Here is a 20082-nt window from a genome sequence, read left to right on the forward strand (position 1 = left end):
TATATATTACAAGGACCTAAGGAAATATATGAACAAGAAGTAAAAAAGGCAGATGTAAACAAGCTGCCATAACTGCAGTAACATCTCATATGTGCAGTAACATGACAAGAACTTAGACTGGCTTTAACGAAGGCTTGAGACTTGTCTCAATTGATTTGAGACTTGACTTGGACTTGCTTTAACAAGACCTAAGACTTTACTTGGACTCATCTTGACTGACCCGACTTGGAGTTGCCCTCAAGGACTTGAGACTTGACGTGAGACCAGTACAGACAAGACTGAAGACGGACTTGTCTTGATGGACTTAAGACTTTGACTTGAGACTTGGTTTGGACTTGTCTCAGTTGACTTGTGACTTGACCTCAAGGATTGAATTTTGACCTTAGACTGTTTCTGACAAGTCTGAAGACTTTACCTTGACCTGTCTCAATTGACTTGAGGCTTGACTTGGACTTGTCCCACTCTCAGATTCACTCTGACACTGCTTGACATGCAAGACGGCGACAGACAAGTCTTCTATGGTCACACGGTATAATATGTAATTGTCAGGCCTCAACATTGAAGGAACATTGAGAGAACAGGTGAAAGGTAAATGTTAAAATGCTATGTCTTTTTAATGGCCATTGAAAAACCTGAAATACTTGACTCGGACTTGACTCAGCAGCTCTGAGTACATGCACACAAAAGCATAGCTTACATACAGATTTAAGTAACACAGAAAGACTGAACACAAAGTTCTTCCGGTCAGTTCTGTGTCCTCAGTTTCTGTTGAAGAACCGATTGGTTGATTCATTGTTTGTGTTTGTCTGTTTGACTGTTCAGTCTTCCCTCTCAGATTCCAGAGAACAGACAACAGCCTGCTTGTAAATACAAATGTATGCACACACACACCCACACATAGAAACACTCAGGCACTATAGAGCCGACACACTGAGTTATGGAAGCCAGGCTATAATCTGATTGCAGGACATTATGATGATGTAATGATGTCTGCGTTGCTCTGACATGTGAGTCCTTTGTCTGTGTGCATGTGTGTTTGTCTGTATCCATATGGTACGATGATCTTTTTTCTTTTTTCTTTTTTTTGCCCCACAAGCAGTGAAGCTTAAAAATGTCCATCAAAAAAACTAGTGATGAGATTGTCATTACAATTCCTGTTCTGAGACATAATCCTGAGATATCAGTTAATACAGCGATGGAGAATCTGCTGCACAAGCCAGTCAGTGTCAACATGACTGTAATCATGGCTTACCTATCACTTAGTGCAGTGGTTACTTAAAATGAAGTAATGTCTACTTGTGACTCTTCATCACAAGGATTTTTCCTCCTCAGATTGTCGCAATTGAAGGATTTTTAAAGGCCTGAAGAGGCAAAATTACCCAGTATACACAAAAGCCAAAAATTAGATAAATGTGAGGAAGAATAAACATAACAGAAATATTTCATTGTTCTTTCTCATCCCTTTAATCATCTGGTGACTCTTCAGATTCATCTTTGGATCTTTGTATAAACTGCGCCTTTAAAAAAAAAGTTTAAAAAAAGTCTAAAGTCTAGAAAAAGCTTTGTATGTTGTCAGAAATAGTCGTTATGTGTGGTATGTGTAATCACATAGGTGTCAATAATAAAGTTTATGCCCAGTTCTAGATAAAATTATTATGCACTGTGGAGTGAACAACAATAAACATAAAACGTAATGAACAGTTTTCAATTTTGTCAGCTGACACACTATCCAGTCCTCTACAGTTCTGATAGTGGGCAGTGAATGATTTCAGAGTTTAGGTCGGTTTATATCGTCACATAATTTTACGTCAGTCAGACTGTGACTGCTGATACAATTTCACTTTCTGAGGTGAACCAGGCAGTGTTTGAGCACAGATGTTGACAGCAGCAGAGTCAGCTCCCCATCCTGCACCGTCAACCTTACAACAAGCAGAGAAGAGGTCAAAGGTTATGGCTGACTTCATGCAATCACAGTGAGGTTGTGGTAAAGTTAAAACAGCTTTAGTACAAGTGAAGGTCAGAGATCACAGACAGAAGGTAATTCAGAGGCATCTTGTCATGGTACACAAGTGTGTGTGTGTGTGTGTGTGTGTGTGTGTGTGTGTGTGTGTGTGTCTTCCTCCCTGTTGAAATCTAACTGGCCTACATGAGTTGATCCTATTAAGGTTGAAACTCGAGCAGGGCCAGTCTGGTTAAATGAGTATAGATATGTCTGCTGCCTGTGTGTGTGTGTGTGTGTGTGTGTGTGTGTGTGGAAGAGAATTCAACACAATTCAATTTTAGTCCAATGAATTTTTAGTAGGATAGAAAGAGAAGAGAGCAATAAAACAAGATGTAACATTAAACAGATCTCAGGAAAAAAAAAAAAAAACAACAAGATTCTCACTCAGAACAGTAAACATATGAAACAGTCTGGAAAATCACGTAAGATAATAAAAGGCTAAAGGTCAGTCCAGATAAGTCAGTTGATTTAAGATACTGTATGTCTACATTGACTGTTTGTGGTGACTAAACAGACTGCACAAACAGTCCAGCGGTCAAAGAAAAAGGTCAAAGAAGTTCAACATTGTATAAAAATGTCACTTGAAATCAACAACAGTATGCTGTAAATTTAATCAAATTGCTCGATGATATCACTTTGTTAAAGTTCAGCCATCTGGGGACAACAGTATCCAGAATGTACTAAAATCATTGAACAGATTTATGGGTCTGATGTTATTCTCTGGCAATGAATTTTGATCAGATTCTTTAATAAATATCAGCAGTATTATTATTATATATACATTAATACACACACATACAGTCTGTATTCCTTCACTGGTCAGTTTCCACTGTAGAAAGAGAAAGAAAGAGGGAGAGTGTGAAGAGTTGAATGCATGACTGGCTTCTAGGTAGTGCACACACACACACACACACACACACACACAGGGTGCATTTCCATGCAGCTGACTTGCAGTGAGGCTCTTTGTCCCTGATGCACCCAACCAATTGTCAATACACTCCTCGCAGTGCTGTGTGTGTGTGTGATAATCCCTTTTCAATAGGCAGAGATTTGAGGTTTGAGCTCCCGGTGTACAAGACTCACACACACTTTATACTTTTAGACACACAAGCAGGAACAAAAAGCAGAACACTTTCACCAGCCTGCACTGTGTGTATTTATGTGTGTGTGTCATTGGCTACTTTCAGGGACAAATTTCAGACTAAAGACCAGTTAATTGGGGACGGCTTATCCAGTTGGGGACAAAAGCTGTGTCTACAGTTGGGAAAAAGCTGATTTTTGGGTTAGTGGTTAGGGTTAGGGTTAGGCAAGTAGTGGTTAGGGTTATGGTAAGGGTAATTCTCCAGGAAATGAATGTACGTCTATGTAATGTCCCCAAAATTGACCTGGGACAATGTGTGTGTGCGTGCGTGTGTGTCTTAACACCTGCATGACCAGGTTTTCAAGGCACCCTTTCATGGAGACAAAAGCCCCTTTTAGACATTGCTAGGTATGTATCATGTTAATTCTACCTGTTGATCTCATGTCTGAATAAACACCTGACTCACTTTTCCATAAAGGTCATGATGGTGACCTGACCCTGTTGGGCCTTGTAACATTTCTGTAACACTTCCAACTCTGAACTGAATGCCATCACATTAACATAAAGACTACAGCAGCTCAAGAAACAGAGAGAGATAAAACACACATCTTGTTACGCCTTCTTAAGATCATTGTTTTAAATTATACATTTATATAATGTGTATATATGTATGTATTTGAATATATTGCACCTAGATCTTGAGACAGGGCCCCTCGACAAAATCTTCAGAAAAATGCAAGAGCCACCATGAAGCCCTTACCATTTTATTAGTTACTATTAATCAGTGAATACAATGACCACAAACTGTGAGCCTGGAACCTATGGGGTCCTGAGGGTCATGACCCCGGGGCAGTTGCCATCTTTGCCTGACTGGTAATCCAGGTCTGACACATGGTGCAGAACATGTACCATACATTTAACATGTGTCTGAATGACAAAAGTCCATTACTGTAGAAGATAGATGTTACATATTCGATATTATATAATATAATATATTTTAAAGTGCAGATTTAAATGTGGATAAAACATGTTGATGGAAACATCTGTCATTTCTTCTTCCGTTCCTGCGGAAATGAAATAAACTCAACACCACATGTAAGTAATAGAACTGCGGAATAGTTGAAAAAGATTTCTCAGTCTTTTAAAACTTTTGAACTCAATCGTTAAATCTATATCAGAGTTTAACCTCACCCTACGTCCTCTGTGGACTCTCATCCGATCAGTGTGTGATGTGTTTGTACTCGCCGCTGCAGAGATAAATGCATCTTTAAACGTGCGTGTGTGAGCTAGAGAATATAGTATTTATTTGACATGCAGGGTTAAGTACATCTCTTTACATTGTTTTTATCTATATGTGCTTTTCATCTGTCCTGCAGAGGTAAATGAATGTTTTTTGTAATCTGTGTATGTGTGTGTCATGCAGAGATAAGAACATGTTGTTCTGATCATGGATGTTGACTCATGAACACAATAGGATGATTCACCACACACAAACAATGATTGGAAAACTACAGGTCACTTCTCAGTGTTAATCTGTTTTGATCCATGCGTGTGCATGGGTCTGGGTCTGGGTCTGGGTCTAGGTCTTATACTCGGTTACATTCACACCTGACTTGTGAAGAAGTTTATGGTGTGAGACAGATTTAATACAACAATGTGAGAAAATAAAGATAGAAACTGAAATTAATTAGATGTCTCTGAGCTGGTGACCAGCCAGTAAATCAGTCAGTAAACCATGTGTTTAATTAGTCAGTTAATTAGCTGGTGTGTCAGTAACTCAGCCAGTAAAGCTTCCAGCAGATCAGTCAGTCAGTCAATAAGGGACTCAGTCAGTAAGTCCATTCTTAAACCAGTCAGTAAACCATCCAGTTGCCAAATCAGTACCAGTAAGTCATTACCCAAATCAATCAGTCAGTCAGCTAATAAGCCACTTAATGATAATACCAGTCAGACAATAAAGCTTCCAACATACCAGTCAGTAAGTCAGTTTGTAAACCAGCCACCGAGTCTGTCAGTGAACAAGTGTGTTAGTCTGCTAGTAAACCATCCAGTTACCCAGTCTGCAACTCACTGAGTAAACCAGTCAGTGAGTCTGAGCCTAAACCTGTCAGTCATTCAACAGTCAGTAAGTCAGTCAACAGTCAGTAAGTCATATATATATATACACACACAGTCTGGGTTTCTGGCAGCAGCAACTCTCATCATGTGACTGAGGTTATTCACTCCTCCCTCACACAAAAAAATCAATACCTCCAGTCCTCGCTGTGTGTGTGTGTGTGTGTGTGTGTGTGTGTGTGTGACTCAGTATTGACTGGATAATGTCAGTGTGATATTGGCTGTGAATGCAGTCATGTTGCCAGGTTCACACACACACTGAATCCTGCGTGTGTGTGTGTGTGTATTTGTTGTCAGCTGCAGTATAAGTTTCAGCCTGAACTCAGAATCCAGGACAGTTCAGCTTGTTATAGTTTTAGTTTGACTAATTATTTTCTGGAAATGACTAGTTTTTGTTTTTCGTTTTGTTTCTGTTAGGCTGTGAGGACAATTAGTTGCTATCTAATTAGTGTATTGAAAGTTTGTTGGTGATAGTTTTGATAATTGATTATTTATTAAGTGTAAAAAAAAAATCATTAAGTGGATCTCGCTTCTTCATTGTGAGAATTTCCAGTTTTTCACTGTAAACCTCACATTGTAGACTGAATCAGGACAATAATGCTGGTGTGTGTGTGTGTGTGTGTGTGTGTGTGTGTGTGTGTGTGTGTGTGTGTGTGCGTGCGTGCGTGCGTGTGTGTGTGTGTTCTCCTATGACTGTAATGATAACCCAGATTATTTCATTACATGTTCTAAACGTTGGTTATTAACCTCAGTGGTTGTCGGTACAATTAGCTCCCCACACTCCCGCTGCCTTATATCAACATTACGACTGTTTCCAATTACAGCCACCTCTCTAAACGAAATTAAACATTTCAATATTGCTGATATATTGCCAATATATTACCAGTATTAATTACAAGATCTGTAGCCGTGATCTGTAATCAGAGGAGATGAATCGCGCAGCTCGGCCATCCGTCCACCCATCACTCCCTCCCTCTCTCTCTCTCCCCAGAGTCATTTGTTAACAAGGTGGCCTCGCTCGCCCCCTCTCTCTCTCTGTCTTGCATACACACACACACACACACACACACACAGAGGGGTGTGTGGCCAGCTGTTAGGGTGTGTGTGTGTGTGTCTAATTCCTGTTGCATTGTGGGAGTCCATTATGCCGTCGTCTGGTGAATGGCTCCCATTGACTCGGCCTTGACATTATAAGCTACCCGCTAATCTCTTCACTCCATATATTAGTAAGGCTTGATCTCTCTCGCTCTCTCTCTGCCACTTTTCTCCATTTAATCTTGGTTTCTTCCTCTCTCTAAAAATTGTCTGTTTAAATGTCTCTTTTTCATCCACTCTTGATTTTTTTAAGCCTGTCTTTAAAGGATAAGTCTGGAGATTTTGTATATTTTTCTTATTGTTAACAAATCACATAAAAAGACCAAAACCAATAATGTATCAGTCCTACTAACAAGTATTGTGTGTGTATCCAACATATGGTATTCTTCTGTGTCAATAATCCAAAAAACTATTAAAAACACATCAGTGAGTCACACTGTTGCACAATATTCCTTCATCACTATGAACACACACACACTGTAATTAATTTTAGTCAATCCCACGCACAGCATCCTGCTGCCCGAAATACTCACCAGAGCATCTAATGTGTATTAATCAGCTGCTGAAAAGTCCCCAACAAATGTTTTTCAGACGTGTTACTCCGGTCAGACTGAAGTCATGAATCTGACTCAAAATTTTACTCAACAAAATCCAAAAAACTTACATCTCGTCTTTGACTTAGACACCAGTTTCAAAAAAAAGTGTGCAGAATCCATTCATTTTACTAACAATTTTGACTGCAGCCAGTCAGGATGCACAAGCAGGAGGGAAAGATGTATTTGGCAGAGAAGACAGATGACACTTTTAGCAAAGATAATGGTTATGAAGATATCCAGATGTAAAGCCAATAAACAGATGGCAACATGCAAAACTTAAAAATTACAAATGATTGTAATTGTGTCATGGAATAAAATAAGACACATCTGATCAGTTTGAATTTAAATGTTACATCTATTTGAAAGTGTTGAATTCAAATTTTCAAAACATTCATTTTTTTCTGCAAATATATTTCTGTTTCAACATTTTAAATGACATTTTGAAAGGTTGCACAATGACTCGAAACTCACTTTGGACCAGCAAAACAATTACTTTCTCCTACCTCTGCTTTTCACTACTGTTGCTGAAAATTAAGCTGTCCAGCTGTTTCAGGAAGTTACCGAGCCTTTCCTGAAAATGGAACTATACTTTTTTTTTTCAGTAGGAAGCAATATGTTTGGGGACTCATGATCTCAGTATGTTTTGACACCTTTGTCGCCCTCTCACCCTTTCCCTCCTCACTGAATTTTGTGCTTTCGATGTTGGTTTGTCTCAAACATGTTAAAAAGAATATATCATCTGCTGTCTGTATTTTAGATTTAAAAATGTCTTTCTGTCTCTCTCGACAGTATTACCATGGGTTTGCCGCTCAATCCTCCAGCAGATTCCGCTCGCTCGGCCCGCCACGCCCTCTCTCTTATTGCCACCGCCCGGCCTCCCGCCTTCATCACCACCATCGCAAGAGAGGTGAGACTGAACCACCGCTTCATATAACGGTCTCAAATGCAGTATGATTCTCTTTGTGTAATGTCAAAGACGTACAGTACATTCTTCCTCCAGTAATAACAGATAGTACATATATGTTTTTGTTTTCCAGGTTCATCGGTTCAACGCAGCCCAGGCGAACTCTCAGTCGCAGCAAAACGTTCACACCACCACACTGGCCAGAGCCAAGACTGAGATACTGCGAGTGATCGACATCCTGATAGAGAAGATGCCTGGAGACGTTGTGGATCTGCTAGTCGAGGTAAACAACGTTACATATTATGTTATATTGCTAACTACAAACAGGATAGCATCAGCATCTCTGAAAAATGTTTCATTTTCCATAAGTGCAATACAACATTTTGAACAACCAGTCAGTGAATCACCACTTCCTTGTCTCCTCCTCCTCCTCCTCCTCCTCTTCTTCAGGTGATGGATATCATCATGTACTGTATTGAAGGTTCTCTGGTGAAGAAGAAAGGGCTGCAGGAGTGTTTCCCCGCTATTTGCAAGTAAGTGTGTGTGTGTGTATGGGTGTGTTAACAAGCCTCAACACATTTCCTTATAAGGTGAGTGGGGGGTGAATTTAGGAGGAGTTAAGGCAAGTTGACCCCTGGGTGTCCGCGCCGATGTCAAAGGTCAGGGGTCAACTCACAGGTGACAGATATCAGCCTCAGGGCATGTGGCTGAACCAACTCAGTCTGTGTGTGGTTGGTGGTGTGTGAATATATTAATGTGTGTCGCCTCTTGGCTTTGATGTAACAATTGTGATCCAGTTTTTGTGATATTTACTTTAAATTTTGGGGAAAAAACAACAACACAGGTACATGAGGTATAATATTTAGACCATTCAATGAAGGTTTGAACTCCACTTATTAAATCCCAGTAGCAATACCATTACCATACCATTTTTTTTCCACTGAACTTAATTACAAGCTACACCTTTGCTCAAACCAGAGGCTCAAGAGAAGCCCGTGTGCTCTTATATTTAAACAGCAAGGCTTCCTCACGAGCTGAGGCTCAGGAGACACGCTCGTAGTTTGTCTGAGGAACTCACAGTGGTGCTGGTACGTTTCATAGGGGGGATGTTGTGGGTTGGGGCCCATGTTTTGTTTCAGGCTGCTGTTGGGGCATTTGTGACACTGCCCACTTTGTGAAATGGTTCTTCATTAACATGAAGAAAGAAGTAGCAGGCAGTGATCAGCTATCCACAAATGTTGGGATATCAAATGACAAATCTCATCTGATGCCTAATGGCAGAGGTATGCTCAACAAGAACTAGTTTGTGTCTTCTGACAGAAGGGAAATGTGTAGCTGTTCTGAAGGTGGGAGAAAAGCTTGAACTTTACATGCTTTCTCACCTCCACACACCTGTCCTATAGCTGCGTGAAGTGGCCGTCAATGTCAGATTGTCAGTTTCAGAAAGTTAGAAATATTGCCGGACGCAGCCTTCCCAATCCCAACATCGGAAAGGTTGAGGGGGAAGGGGTTTCAGTCACTGTTCCACCATCTAATTGCGCCACAGGGGACTAAAAGAGAGGCAGTGCCTGGGGACTCTTGTGTTATCTGGCCAAATTAGGTCTATTAGACCATCTACTTTGGCACCCATTACAAGTTGTCTTTTTTTGATTGTTTTCTTCATTTTGGCGTTGGTGCATCTAAAAATCCCAGATTTATTTTTGAGTAAATTTCTGCCTCCCATGCCATGTGGGATTTTGCAAAGCATTCAAAATCTGTGTGCTTTATCTCTTTGCAATCTTACTTAATAGTATAATATGTTTGTTTTACTGGAAGCAAAGGTATCACCCATTATTGTTAACTCTGTCTCTTGAATTCTTCCCTCTTTCTTAGTGAAATTGTTAGATTATGCCTGGTTGAATGTTAGTCTCTGTGTGTGTTGTGTTAATGCGTTTGTTTTCCTCTTGTTCAGGTTCTACATGGTTGGTTACTGTGACCGCAGTCATCGCATCGCCGTCGGAGCTCGCCAAGGCTCAGTGGCCCTCTACGATGTTCGCACGGGAAAATGTCAGGTACATTAAAAACTCTCTGATGTTTGATCACAACATGAAGGAAAACCTCAGCAACTGATTAGTTTCAGATAGACACTAAAGTCAAGAATTAATGCCTTTATGCACTGGGGGTGTTTTTTTTTTAGTGCAATTAATTCACACATCAATATATTTTGTTGTTCTTGTCATGAGTACTTTCACACTGACCATGAGCATTACATGATGAAAAAACGACATAATTTTTTTTCAGAATGAGGTTGATTTTTCAGAGCTTTCACACAGCAAATAAAGGCATCAACCGCTCATGAAGTGTAATCTGCACAGACAGCTGTTTGTCATGAAAGTCCATGTGGGGTGTTGACATGATACGCAAATATCCTGCTGTATGTGTTTTGAAATGATTTATCCTATCTGCAGTGATTGATCAAGGCTCCCAGTCTGTCTGTGAGCTCGCTTGTTTCACTGCAGACAGACACGTAGTCTCGTTCGCTATGGTGCAGGACTTAAAGTTCTCAGGTATCAGGCCTGATTTCAGGCATAGAGCAGTTTTAAATTCATATAATGTTTAATTCAATACTTTATGCACATTTCCTCCTGGATAACTTTTCAGGCTCACAAATCTTTCCTTGCTTTAATCCCTGTATGGTGGGCTGGGAAATAAAGCCAATGAATCAATATATTGATTCATGTTTCATATATCATCATATGCATCATCATGTATTTATAAATACAAACACTGTGGATTCCTTCCTCTGGAGTCGACTAAACTAAACTATTTTGGTTCAGTAAGTTTCTGCCGTCAGTCAGCCTGGTGAAGGCAGTTTGTCCGGCGGCTGCTTCTGTGGACAGAGATGCTGAACACAGGTTGGAGATCATCATCATCATCATCATCTTGTCCTCCTCCTCTTCACTCCACAAACGAAGAGGAGAGTGTTATATCCGTTCAGTCCGCATCAACTCCGACCTGCGTTCAGTGTCTCTGTCCACAGAAGCAGCTGTCTGTCAGCAGCAGATCCTGGAGAGCTGAGAGGACAGTGGCTGGACAAACTGTCTCCACCAGGCTGACTGACAGCAGAACGAGCTGTCTCAAATTCTGTTGCAAATTCATATTGCTGCCGATATGAATAGTTTTGATGCTAACTAGAGCATTTCAGGTGTTTGTGCTGTTTATTTGTCACGTCCCTGCTGTGTAATGGCCTTTAGCCTTCATCATTTTTCTACCTTTCCTTTAATCTGTTCATTTCCTCCTCTCCTACTGTATCCTTAAATCCTTCTATCCGTCCATGAAAAGGAGTGATTACCTTCTAAGAGAAAGGAAGAGATGTGAGGAAACAAGGGGAGAGTTGGAAAGAGGGGAGTAAACGAGGAGAAAGGAGAGGCGAGGAGTTTTGTTGCCTCAGTAATTGATTAATAATGAAGCAATGACTCTCTTAATCACAGCTTTGTCTTTGTACGCATTTATATTTGATCATACAGTACGTGTGATTGTGTGGTGGATGTGTTTGATTGTGCTGCTGGCCTTTATGTTTGTTTATGTTTGTGTGTATTTCTGTGTGAGTGTGTGCGTTGGTAATTTGCTGTGTATTGATTTGCAGTAACCTGAGCAGTCTAGTCTGGTGGAGGGGGTCATTTATATCTGATAACAGCACTGGCCCCTGTTCACCCAACATCTAGTTTGATTGTGTGTGTGTGTAGGTGTTTATATTTGTGTGCACAGTGTAATGACAGGAGACTTTTCCTTTGTGTGTTATTTGCAGTGATTAACATTTAATAGATAATGGTTTTGCAGGAATGTTGTGTGCATGTGTGTATGTGTGTGCTGGAAGTGTTTGAATTGTTTCAGCTTCATTAATAGGGTTGAGTCTTTTGGATCTTTTAGGTTTTATTCATTATGATCCTTTGTATTGATTCTGTTATTTATTGGAACTTTTGCTGAGGTTTTGGCTGCCACAAATTTTTTTTCATAAATGTCAACTCACCCATTCTGCTTATCTCAATCAACAATCAGGCAACATTACAGTCTAGTTATCAGACAGTTTTTACAGTGAAGCATCTACTTGTAGCTTTTATCAACAACATTAGGGGCTGGAAACTCCTTGATCCATAAAGGTCTACGTTAAAGATATGAGCATTTGTCTACACCTTTTTTTGTCAGCAGATCAGTTTTAAATACCACAAGGAGCTGTTGATGTTTAACTTCACCAATTTTACACATCAAAGTCTGTTTCCAGATGTTGGGGAGTACTACTGCATATGTGAAAAAAAGTAGTATAAAGTCTGTTATGGCTCCAGAGGAAGCTGCGTGAAATCTGATGGCCTCAAGTGATGTCACTCAAGTCAGCATCAGTTAGGGACTACAATAACAATCCTAAATCTGTGTCCTAAAGTGCTCTTAAAAACAGAAACAGACAGAGGCGATAAGACATAAAGCTGCGAGTGACAGACTTTTACTGCAGTTTAGGAAAACATCACGACTTACAAATGTCATGTGGGTAAGTGACACCTTACAGTTTGTGTTATATGGATAAACCCTTGTGCTGAGAATTTTTATGAAGATTAGGCCCATGTTTATGCACTAGCTCATCATATTGTACGCCATGTCTCTTAACAAAAGCCAGGTTCTTGTGGAAGCTGTTTATATTCATGACAGCTGAAAAAGACCAGTTTTCATCATGGAAATAAAGTTTTAACACATCCATAACAACTTGTCACATCACTTCAGAAACTTCTGGACAAAATGCAACATGAAATCCGGATGATCCTTTTGTGATTTTATATTTTATATTTAAATAGCGAAACACGGTCTTGACTCTAAGCAGTTTGAAAGAGAAAATGCAACTTAAATGATTTGATTTGTTTCAGTTTATTAGAGAGAAGGAGAGCAGGATGAAGAAAGAGGAGGAGGAAGACAAGGAGAGATGGCCTTTAGAGAGGAAGTACAGGTTAAATAAGGCAAAGAGGAGATGGTAGAGGAGGGGAGGAAGGGGACAGGAAGTAAGTAAGAAGAAAGGGTGTGAGGAGGAGAGGAAGACGGAGATGAGGGAAGACGCAGAGTTTCTGTTTATAATTCATTTGTGTGTGTGTGTGCGTGCGTGCGTGTGTGTGTGTGTGTCCAACCGTAGCTAGCTAGTCCCTGCATGACCATCTGCCACAGCTTTGATCAGCCTCCGTGAACAGGCCTTTGTCAGCTGCATTTCTGTGTGTGTGTGTGTGTGTGTGTGTGTGTGTGTGTGTGTGTGTGTCCAGCTGCTTGCTCTGCTTCTTTAACAGACTCTGAGTCTACTAATTGAACACAAAGAAACAATCTGACTGATCTTTCTCTCTGCATCTGTTTCTTTCTGTAACTACTGGAACCAGAGGAAACGTTGTGTTACTGAAGGTGTAGCTGTGCCTCAGGGTTAGCAGGGTTAGCACCTCCCTCACTACATCCCATAGGAAGTCAACCAGTGTAGCCCGCCATAAGCTGAAATCACCTATTGTCCAGGCTTCAGTTGAACTCATGTGTGACACAAGGGGTTAGGTACAGGTTTGCAGTGTAGATGGCTTTGCTAGATGTGTGTCGCTAAGAGTACGTATAAGATAACTGATATATACGTATAAGATAATATCAACAACCTACACCTAAACTTGGAGAAAACACAAGCAGCCAAAGCTGACAAATCACAGTTCTTGCGGTCTCCAGGTGTGTAGTTACATTTTTGAGGAGGTAACAATGTCCCCTCTAGCAGTGTATGTCATGGGGTCATAACCAGCAGGGGATTGGTCATTGGCCACCGACCACAAAATGAACTTCTGTGCCCCTCCACAACTTTTCTAATAATCTAATCGTCATCTTAATTTTCATAAACATACATAGACATACATATACAGTATATACAATGGAAAATTTAATGTGAAAATTCACTGATGTAATGACATATAGTTAATACAGTAATTGATTTATTTAATCTAAAATATGTGTGTTCATCCAGGTGACAACACCAGACTCTGCCTCTTACACACATCCAGAAACTTCTGTATTCGTCTATATTGTCAACAATGTTGCTTTCAACAGGGTTTTGTTGCGTTAGCGTTCACAATTAAAATCAACATACTAAGTTAACTGTGACTGTAGCGCTATCTACACTCACTCGTTAGCATTGTTAGCATTCCCAATTGAAACCAACTCGGTTATACAACTGTTGCACTATCTGTAACCAGTTGTTAGCATTCCCTACTGAAAGATAACAAATAAAAACAACTGGGTTAGCTGTATAACTAATGTTATCTATGCGTGTATGTTAGCATTGTTAGCATCCTCTCATTAAAACAACTTCACTTTGCTAACTCTAATCCATCTTGACACAGCACTGAGCTGCAACATGCTAAAATGCTAGCTAGACCTGCAAGCAGGGACTGGGGTCTGAGTCCCTGACTCATCTTGGAACTAAGGGTTTAACTACTGCAATGCGACTAGGAGTCCATTGCTGAATAAGGCCTTATCAGGTGGTTTAAGACACGTGTGTTTGTAAGCTTGGATAGGCTCAATGTAGTGAACACATCAATAAAAAAGTATTTGAATAAGCAACGTATGGTTTGTGAGTTTGTAACTAAATTTGCCTTTATTATAGCTCCCCCTGATGGTGGATACAGAAATAAATTAAAATAAAATAAAATAAATGAATACATGAACTGTGAATGACTCAGCTGTCTGTGAAAAAAACCTTCTATTAGTTAACATTGGTTATCAGTCACAGGGGAGGCGGAGTTTAAGAGCTGTCAGTCTTAGTCATGGGGGTCGGGAATAAAATGTGACAAGCTCTCTGTGTGAAATACAGATGCACACGCACACACACACACACACACACACACACAGCGCTGTCCCAAGGCGTCAGGTGTATTGAAGTACAGAGTGCTGTAAATGGTTTCAGTGTGCTTCACTGCTCTCTGATAGGCTGATTGATTTTGTAGGCAGTCCACCGTGACACACACACACACACACACACACACCCTGATCATAATATATATGAAAGCATCAATATTTGATGCACATTAAACAGTTCTACTCTGCATCCTGTTTCTCTCTCGTGCTTTCTTTCTCTAAAACAAACAGTTTTTCCCCTTTTTTGGTCTTTTTCTTTCACCTGGTTGTCTTCAGGTCCTCAGAAAGTCTTACAATATTCAAATGACCTCATCACATATTCTAAAATTGTGTCAAAACAGTCCAATGAAGTAATTCAATCATAGAGCTCTGACAATGTTCTCATGGCATGCTGTTCTCACACATCTGCAAAATTGGTCTTATATTTCAAATCAAGTGGCCTTGTATGGAGCCACCAGAGTAGAATTTAGCAACTTTTAAAAGACAAATCAATAAATTGATCAATTTAATATAGCTATACCAAATCAGTTAATTACATTGGCTTTTAACTGGCAAATAAATTAATTACAATTTGAAAATAATTTGATTTCCTGATTCTGTTTTAGGGTTATGAATTAATAATTTTATTTTAAAGTGTTTTTGTTACTTTAAATTATTCCATTTACTTAAGTATCATTTTCCATCTCACAGTTCTTTGTGTCCCACTTTAATATTTATAGTTTCCATCACGTGTGTGTGTGTGTGTGTGTGTGTGTGTGTGTGTGTGTGTGTGTGTGTGTGTGTGTGTGTGTGTGTGTGTGTGCGTGCGTGCGTGCGTGCGTGCGTGCGTGTGTGCAAGTGCGAGTGCTGCAAGTTCTATGGCATTTGAAAGGATTATTAAGTATTTTGAATATGAGTCCCAGTTGTTGACTTGAAGAAAAAAGTTGAGAGTTCACATCAGAAGTGTCAAGTGCCACTCATAGATCAGCCTGACAGCTGTAGCCCAGATGTTAGAACAAGTCAGTCAGTCACATGCTCCACATGTTGAAGTGTCTTTGAGCAAGACACTAAACCCCAAATTGGTTGCTTTGGACAAATGCATCTGCCAAATGAATGAGTGAATGTAATGAATGCAGGTTTTTTTGAAAAAGCAGTTTAGGCTGAAACATTCGTTGGTTTGAGCTGATGAGTGTTTGCAGACAGACTGTGTCCACTCCGTTACCTTTAATGATAGTAGTGATGGGAAATGTGATTTGGGATCTCGCCAAAGAGGAAATAATGGAAAAGAAAGAGGTGAAGGATGGAAAGAAGGTTAAAGGCAGGAATGAAAGGATTCATGAAGAGGTGAGAGAGGGTTTAAAGGAGAGAGGCAGACGGGATGGAAAGCTGGAGAGAAATCACACTAATTCAGCTTTTCTGTCAGCCAACACAGCTGGAATCTAATAGGATTTCCCCTAAAAAGAAGGAGGGAGAGAACGAATTAAAAAGATGAGATTTTCATTTCATTGCGTTATTATTTTTTTTTCTTCTTTAATCACCACAGACGGGTTATTATTTCAGGGTCCGGGCGCCTGAGGCAACGCGTCTTAATCTCATCTGGAGGTGAGAGTTTGTAATCCCAGTCGCAGGCAGAGGCGGGGTGAAGAATTCTGGGAGGGCGTTTATTGCGTTACACACCCAGCATCTGGTGGGACAGTTTATTGTGTTACACACGGCGCAGCGTCGCTTTATTTTGTCCCCTGAGTTCTGAAGGCGAACGGCAGCATCTGTTGGACCAGAAGCCGCTCGTCATCTGATGGAATTATCTCATCCAAAGCAAACACTTACTGTCAAGAAAAATGTGGGCGGCACACGAGAAAAGCAAAGTTTTTCTGAGACGCCTCGATGAAATTTCAACAAGGACCAAAATTTGTTCTTCATTTCGTCTTTATCACGGAATTTATTGAAGAGAGTGGGTTTGAACCTGGAGCTGCAGTTTGGATCCAGCGCTTGAGGGAATCATTTGGAAAAGTCAAGTTTTGCTGTGATTTTAGCTTCTGCGGCTGATGAGGAATGATCTGGTGACAAGTTGCTTGAGATACGCTTGAGGTTTTTTGGTTGTTTTTCTTTTTATAACATACTTTAACATTGTGAAGTGGTGATTTGTTCCAGTCACTTTTTCATATGTGAAAAGGTTCTGTAAAACCTCAATAACACTTCATAAACTGATGAAATCGTGGCACATTCTTGGGCCATACAGTGCAACACACTCACACTCACTTTTATGGCACAGTACAGTACCTGTCAACAATACCAATAACACCAAAGACATGAAAACCCTGGAATATTATAACATTCAGAAACACATCTCAATAACAGGGGATGTCAGAAGAAATCTACTTGAGTACAGATTAATGAGTAAAGCAGGAAGAGTTCAGGACACTCTGAGTGCATGATGGAAAAGTCATGAGCTTCTAGTTTCATGGTGGTGTGGTGTGGTGGGTTGTGCTGGTGGAAAGACCAGCAGTGGTATGTGGAAAAATAACAGTAATGAGACTGAAAAGGTGGAGCTAATTAAAAATAAAGATATGATCTGTGACGGTTGTCCCTCCACAAACCATCTCAACTACTAATATCATGAAACCTCATCATTAACTTTATCTATAAGAAATCAGAGAAACACTCGCTGCATCCTCTTAAAATAATGAAACATGTCCACTATGATCTCATTTGATTGAATGGCTTATTCACACAAATCCAGGTCTGTTAAATAAGCCTAATTACGCAATTGTTAAGTATGCTAAATATATCTCATGAGTTCTATTACCCAGCAGGACTGCATAAAAAAACAAAAAATCTATCAGCAAGCACTGAAACATAACAAAAACTCTAGCACTAGTGGACTAACTTCATCATTTCTGGTCCTGTATAATATTTCTGTGATTTTCCAATATCTCCATAGCAACTTCAAATATCACTTCACACTGAGTTTAACAAACTTGGATTCTTGTAGTGACTTGAATATTTTCCTACCATATTTTTCTCTCATCAGTATTATATTTATACCTCATGATTTTATTTATATTTAGTTAAAATTTCATCCACATTTAGTGATTTAGTGAGTTTATACAACACATTTATTATTATTGTTTCTCTTGTATCAAGCAGAGTATCTGTGCGTCTTCTCCAGAGTTTCTCCAGATAACAGGGAGAGTTTGGGGAATTTTCATCAGAATCAACACACCCGGCTCAGCAGTGTGAACCAGCACAAATTGGAGAACACATCCACCGCTGCTTTGTTATTGGCCATTACCACTAGTTTTCCACAGAGAAACTAGAGGCCAAGTCTTCAATGTGATTTTTGGAGGTGACATGCAGGTGTGAGGAGGAGGAGGAGTTAAGGCACAGTATCCTCAGCAGCATCGGTTATCACAGTAGACGTTTAAGGCTTTGAAACAAAAGACATAAACCTGTGAAGCCTGGGTCACACAGGGGAACTATGAACTGTGTGTCCACCTACTCTTCTTCAACATGCACCTCAGAAATTCATGAGTTGTTTGCATTTCAATCTTCATGATCTCTTGTCTCCATTCATTTCTATTAGCCTCATGAAGTCTTTATTACTCACAGCAACACCATCTTCACAATACTGGTAATAATATTCACTTAAAATTGTTGCCATATTTGCGTCTTTCCATTTCCTTTTTTGGTAGAAAGTATTTTCAATGAAAACTGTCCAGAGTTTTCTTTCTGTTTGTTATTATTATGTATCTTCTGTTGATTCACATGTTCATGTACATCAGTTTCTGTAAGCAGGGAGCTTCCAGTTATCTCTATTTTTCTCTTTTCACTGTATTTGACCCTAAATCTCCTTATTATTGCGAACACAGTGTTGTGAAAGAAAACTCTTCACTGATGAAAACTGTGTATGTAAAATCCAGAAGGGACGGTTTGTAGAAGAGTTGTCATTCATTCAGCTGAAGAGCTCAGCTTCAGTAAAATGTTGATTTGTTTTAATGAGTCTGCGTCAATGTTTTTAATGGTCCTCTGTCTCTCTCTGTAGAACATCCACGGTCATAAGGGCCCAATCACAGCTGTGTCGTTTGCACCTGATGGCCGTTACCTAGCAACATACTCCAACGCTGACAGCCACATCTCCTTCTGGCAGGTAAATGACACACACTCATTCACACACACACACACACACACACACACACAAATGCAGATGCATACTCACTACATCTGTCTCACACTCTCACGCTTCTTCAGAGGTCTGAAAGTCTCAAAAGATTACATTTGTAGACCTTAGAAAGTTTTAAATTCAACTATCACAGGTGATATCTTTCTGTTGTAGTAAACACAGTTGAATTTGGGTGTTTCATTTTATTTCATGGAGTCATTGTTTGTTTTTTCACAGTAACGTCTGTAGCATTTTGGATCAGGTAGCTACCATGTTAATTTTGTATCAGTAACTTTTGTTAAGTATATTCAATCAATTAGTGGGTGCATAGTGCACACACACCCACAGGTACACTAGACATTTCTATGTCCATTTATATTTCTGACACTTGGTTTGACTTTGATTTGTGTCCAGAAGAATCATCAGACAAATTAATCCTTTAATCACCAACTACTGAGTATATTTTTAATAATTCTGGAAAAAACTGTAGTCTTGTAGAGAAAATGTAGGGACCTTAAAAAGATTTTGAAGTTCATTCATGGACTTCTTGAAATGAAGATTCCATGTAACTGCTATAAAGTACAAATCAATGACTTAAACTATGTATTGACAAGCTGAGCAATATTTGCCTATATCTTTATTCACTTTGTTTATTTTTCATATATTTTATTTCTTACATATTTTGGATGTTTTATAATTTATTTAATTTCATTCTTATTTATTAACAAAAAAGTTAAAATGCACAAAAGCAATAATAAATAATACAAAGTCAGGTGGCTGACAACACTCATACATGATACACACATGTGAAACACACAGACAGGCTCACATTTCTTATCTTCTTCCCAGAACTGTTATTTTGAATGAAAGGTCTTTACAACCTCTGACACGACTGTCTGTAGACACACACACGCGCACACACACTAATGGCATTACTGTAAGCATAAACCGCTGCTAGCACGCCGGCAAGACGGCTGCTGTGGTAATGAGCTGGCAGACGCTCTGTCGGTGTGTGTGTGTGTGTGTGTGTGTGTGTGTGTGTGTGTGTGTGTGTGTGTGTGTGTGTGTGTGTGTGTGTGTGTGAGAGAGAGAGAGAGAGAGAGAGGGAGGGGCAGTGTTGTCTCAGGAAACGATAGAGTTTCTCCTCGCTGTGTTTTTCCTACAAACACACACACACACTCTAGCTGTGTCTAGTTTCAGGCTTCGCTTCTTGGCAGGACGCAGCGACAGAAGCCTCACGGGTTAAACTCAATGTTTCCT

At 39.8% G+C, this 20082-nt stretch overlaps 1 protein-coding gene across 3 annotated transcripts in view; it reads left to right on the forward strand.

Annotated features, from left to right (window-relative positions):
- The window catches only part of LOC121885419 (WD repeat-containing protein 7), a 111300-nt gene that overhangs the window by 86212 nt on the left and 5006 nt on the right, over nucleotides 1–20082 (forward strand). For all 3 annotated transcript variants that reach the window (XM_042394851.1, XM_042394853.1, XM_042394852.1), the window contains exons 25-29: nucleotides 7679–7796; nucleotides 7927–8076; nucleotides 8244–8326; nucleotides 9745–9844; nucleotides 18706–18810. In XM_042394851.1, coding sequence (XP_042250785.1) covers nucleotides 7679–7796; nucleotides 7927–8076; nucleotides 8244–8326; nucleotides 9745–9844; nucleotides 18706–18810 — 556 coding nt within the window. The remainder of the gene's footprint in view (nucleotides 1–7678; nucleotides 7797–7926; nucleotides 8077–8243; nucleotides 8327–9744; nucleotides 9845–18705; nucleotides 18811–20082) is intronic.

This window comes from Thunnus maccoyii, chromosome 19, assembly GCF_910596095.1.
Source record: "Thunnus maccoyii chromosome 19, fThuMac1.1, whole genome shotgun sequence".
NCBI lineage: Eukaryota > Metazoa > Chordata > Actinopteri > Scombriformes > Scombridae > Thunnus > Thunnus maccoyii.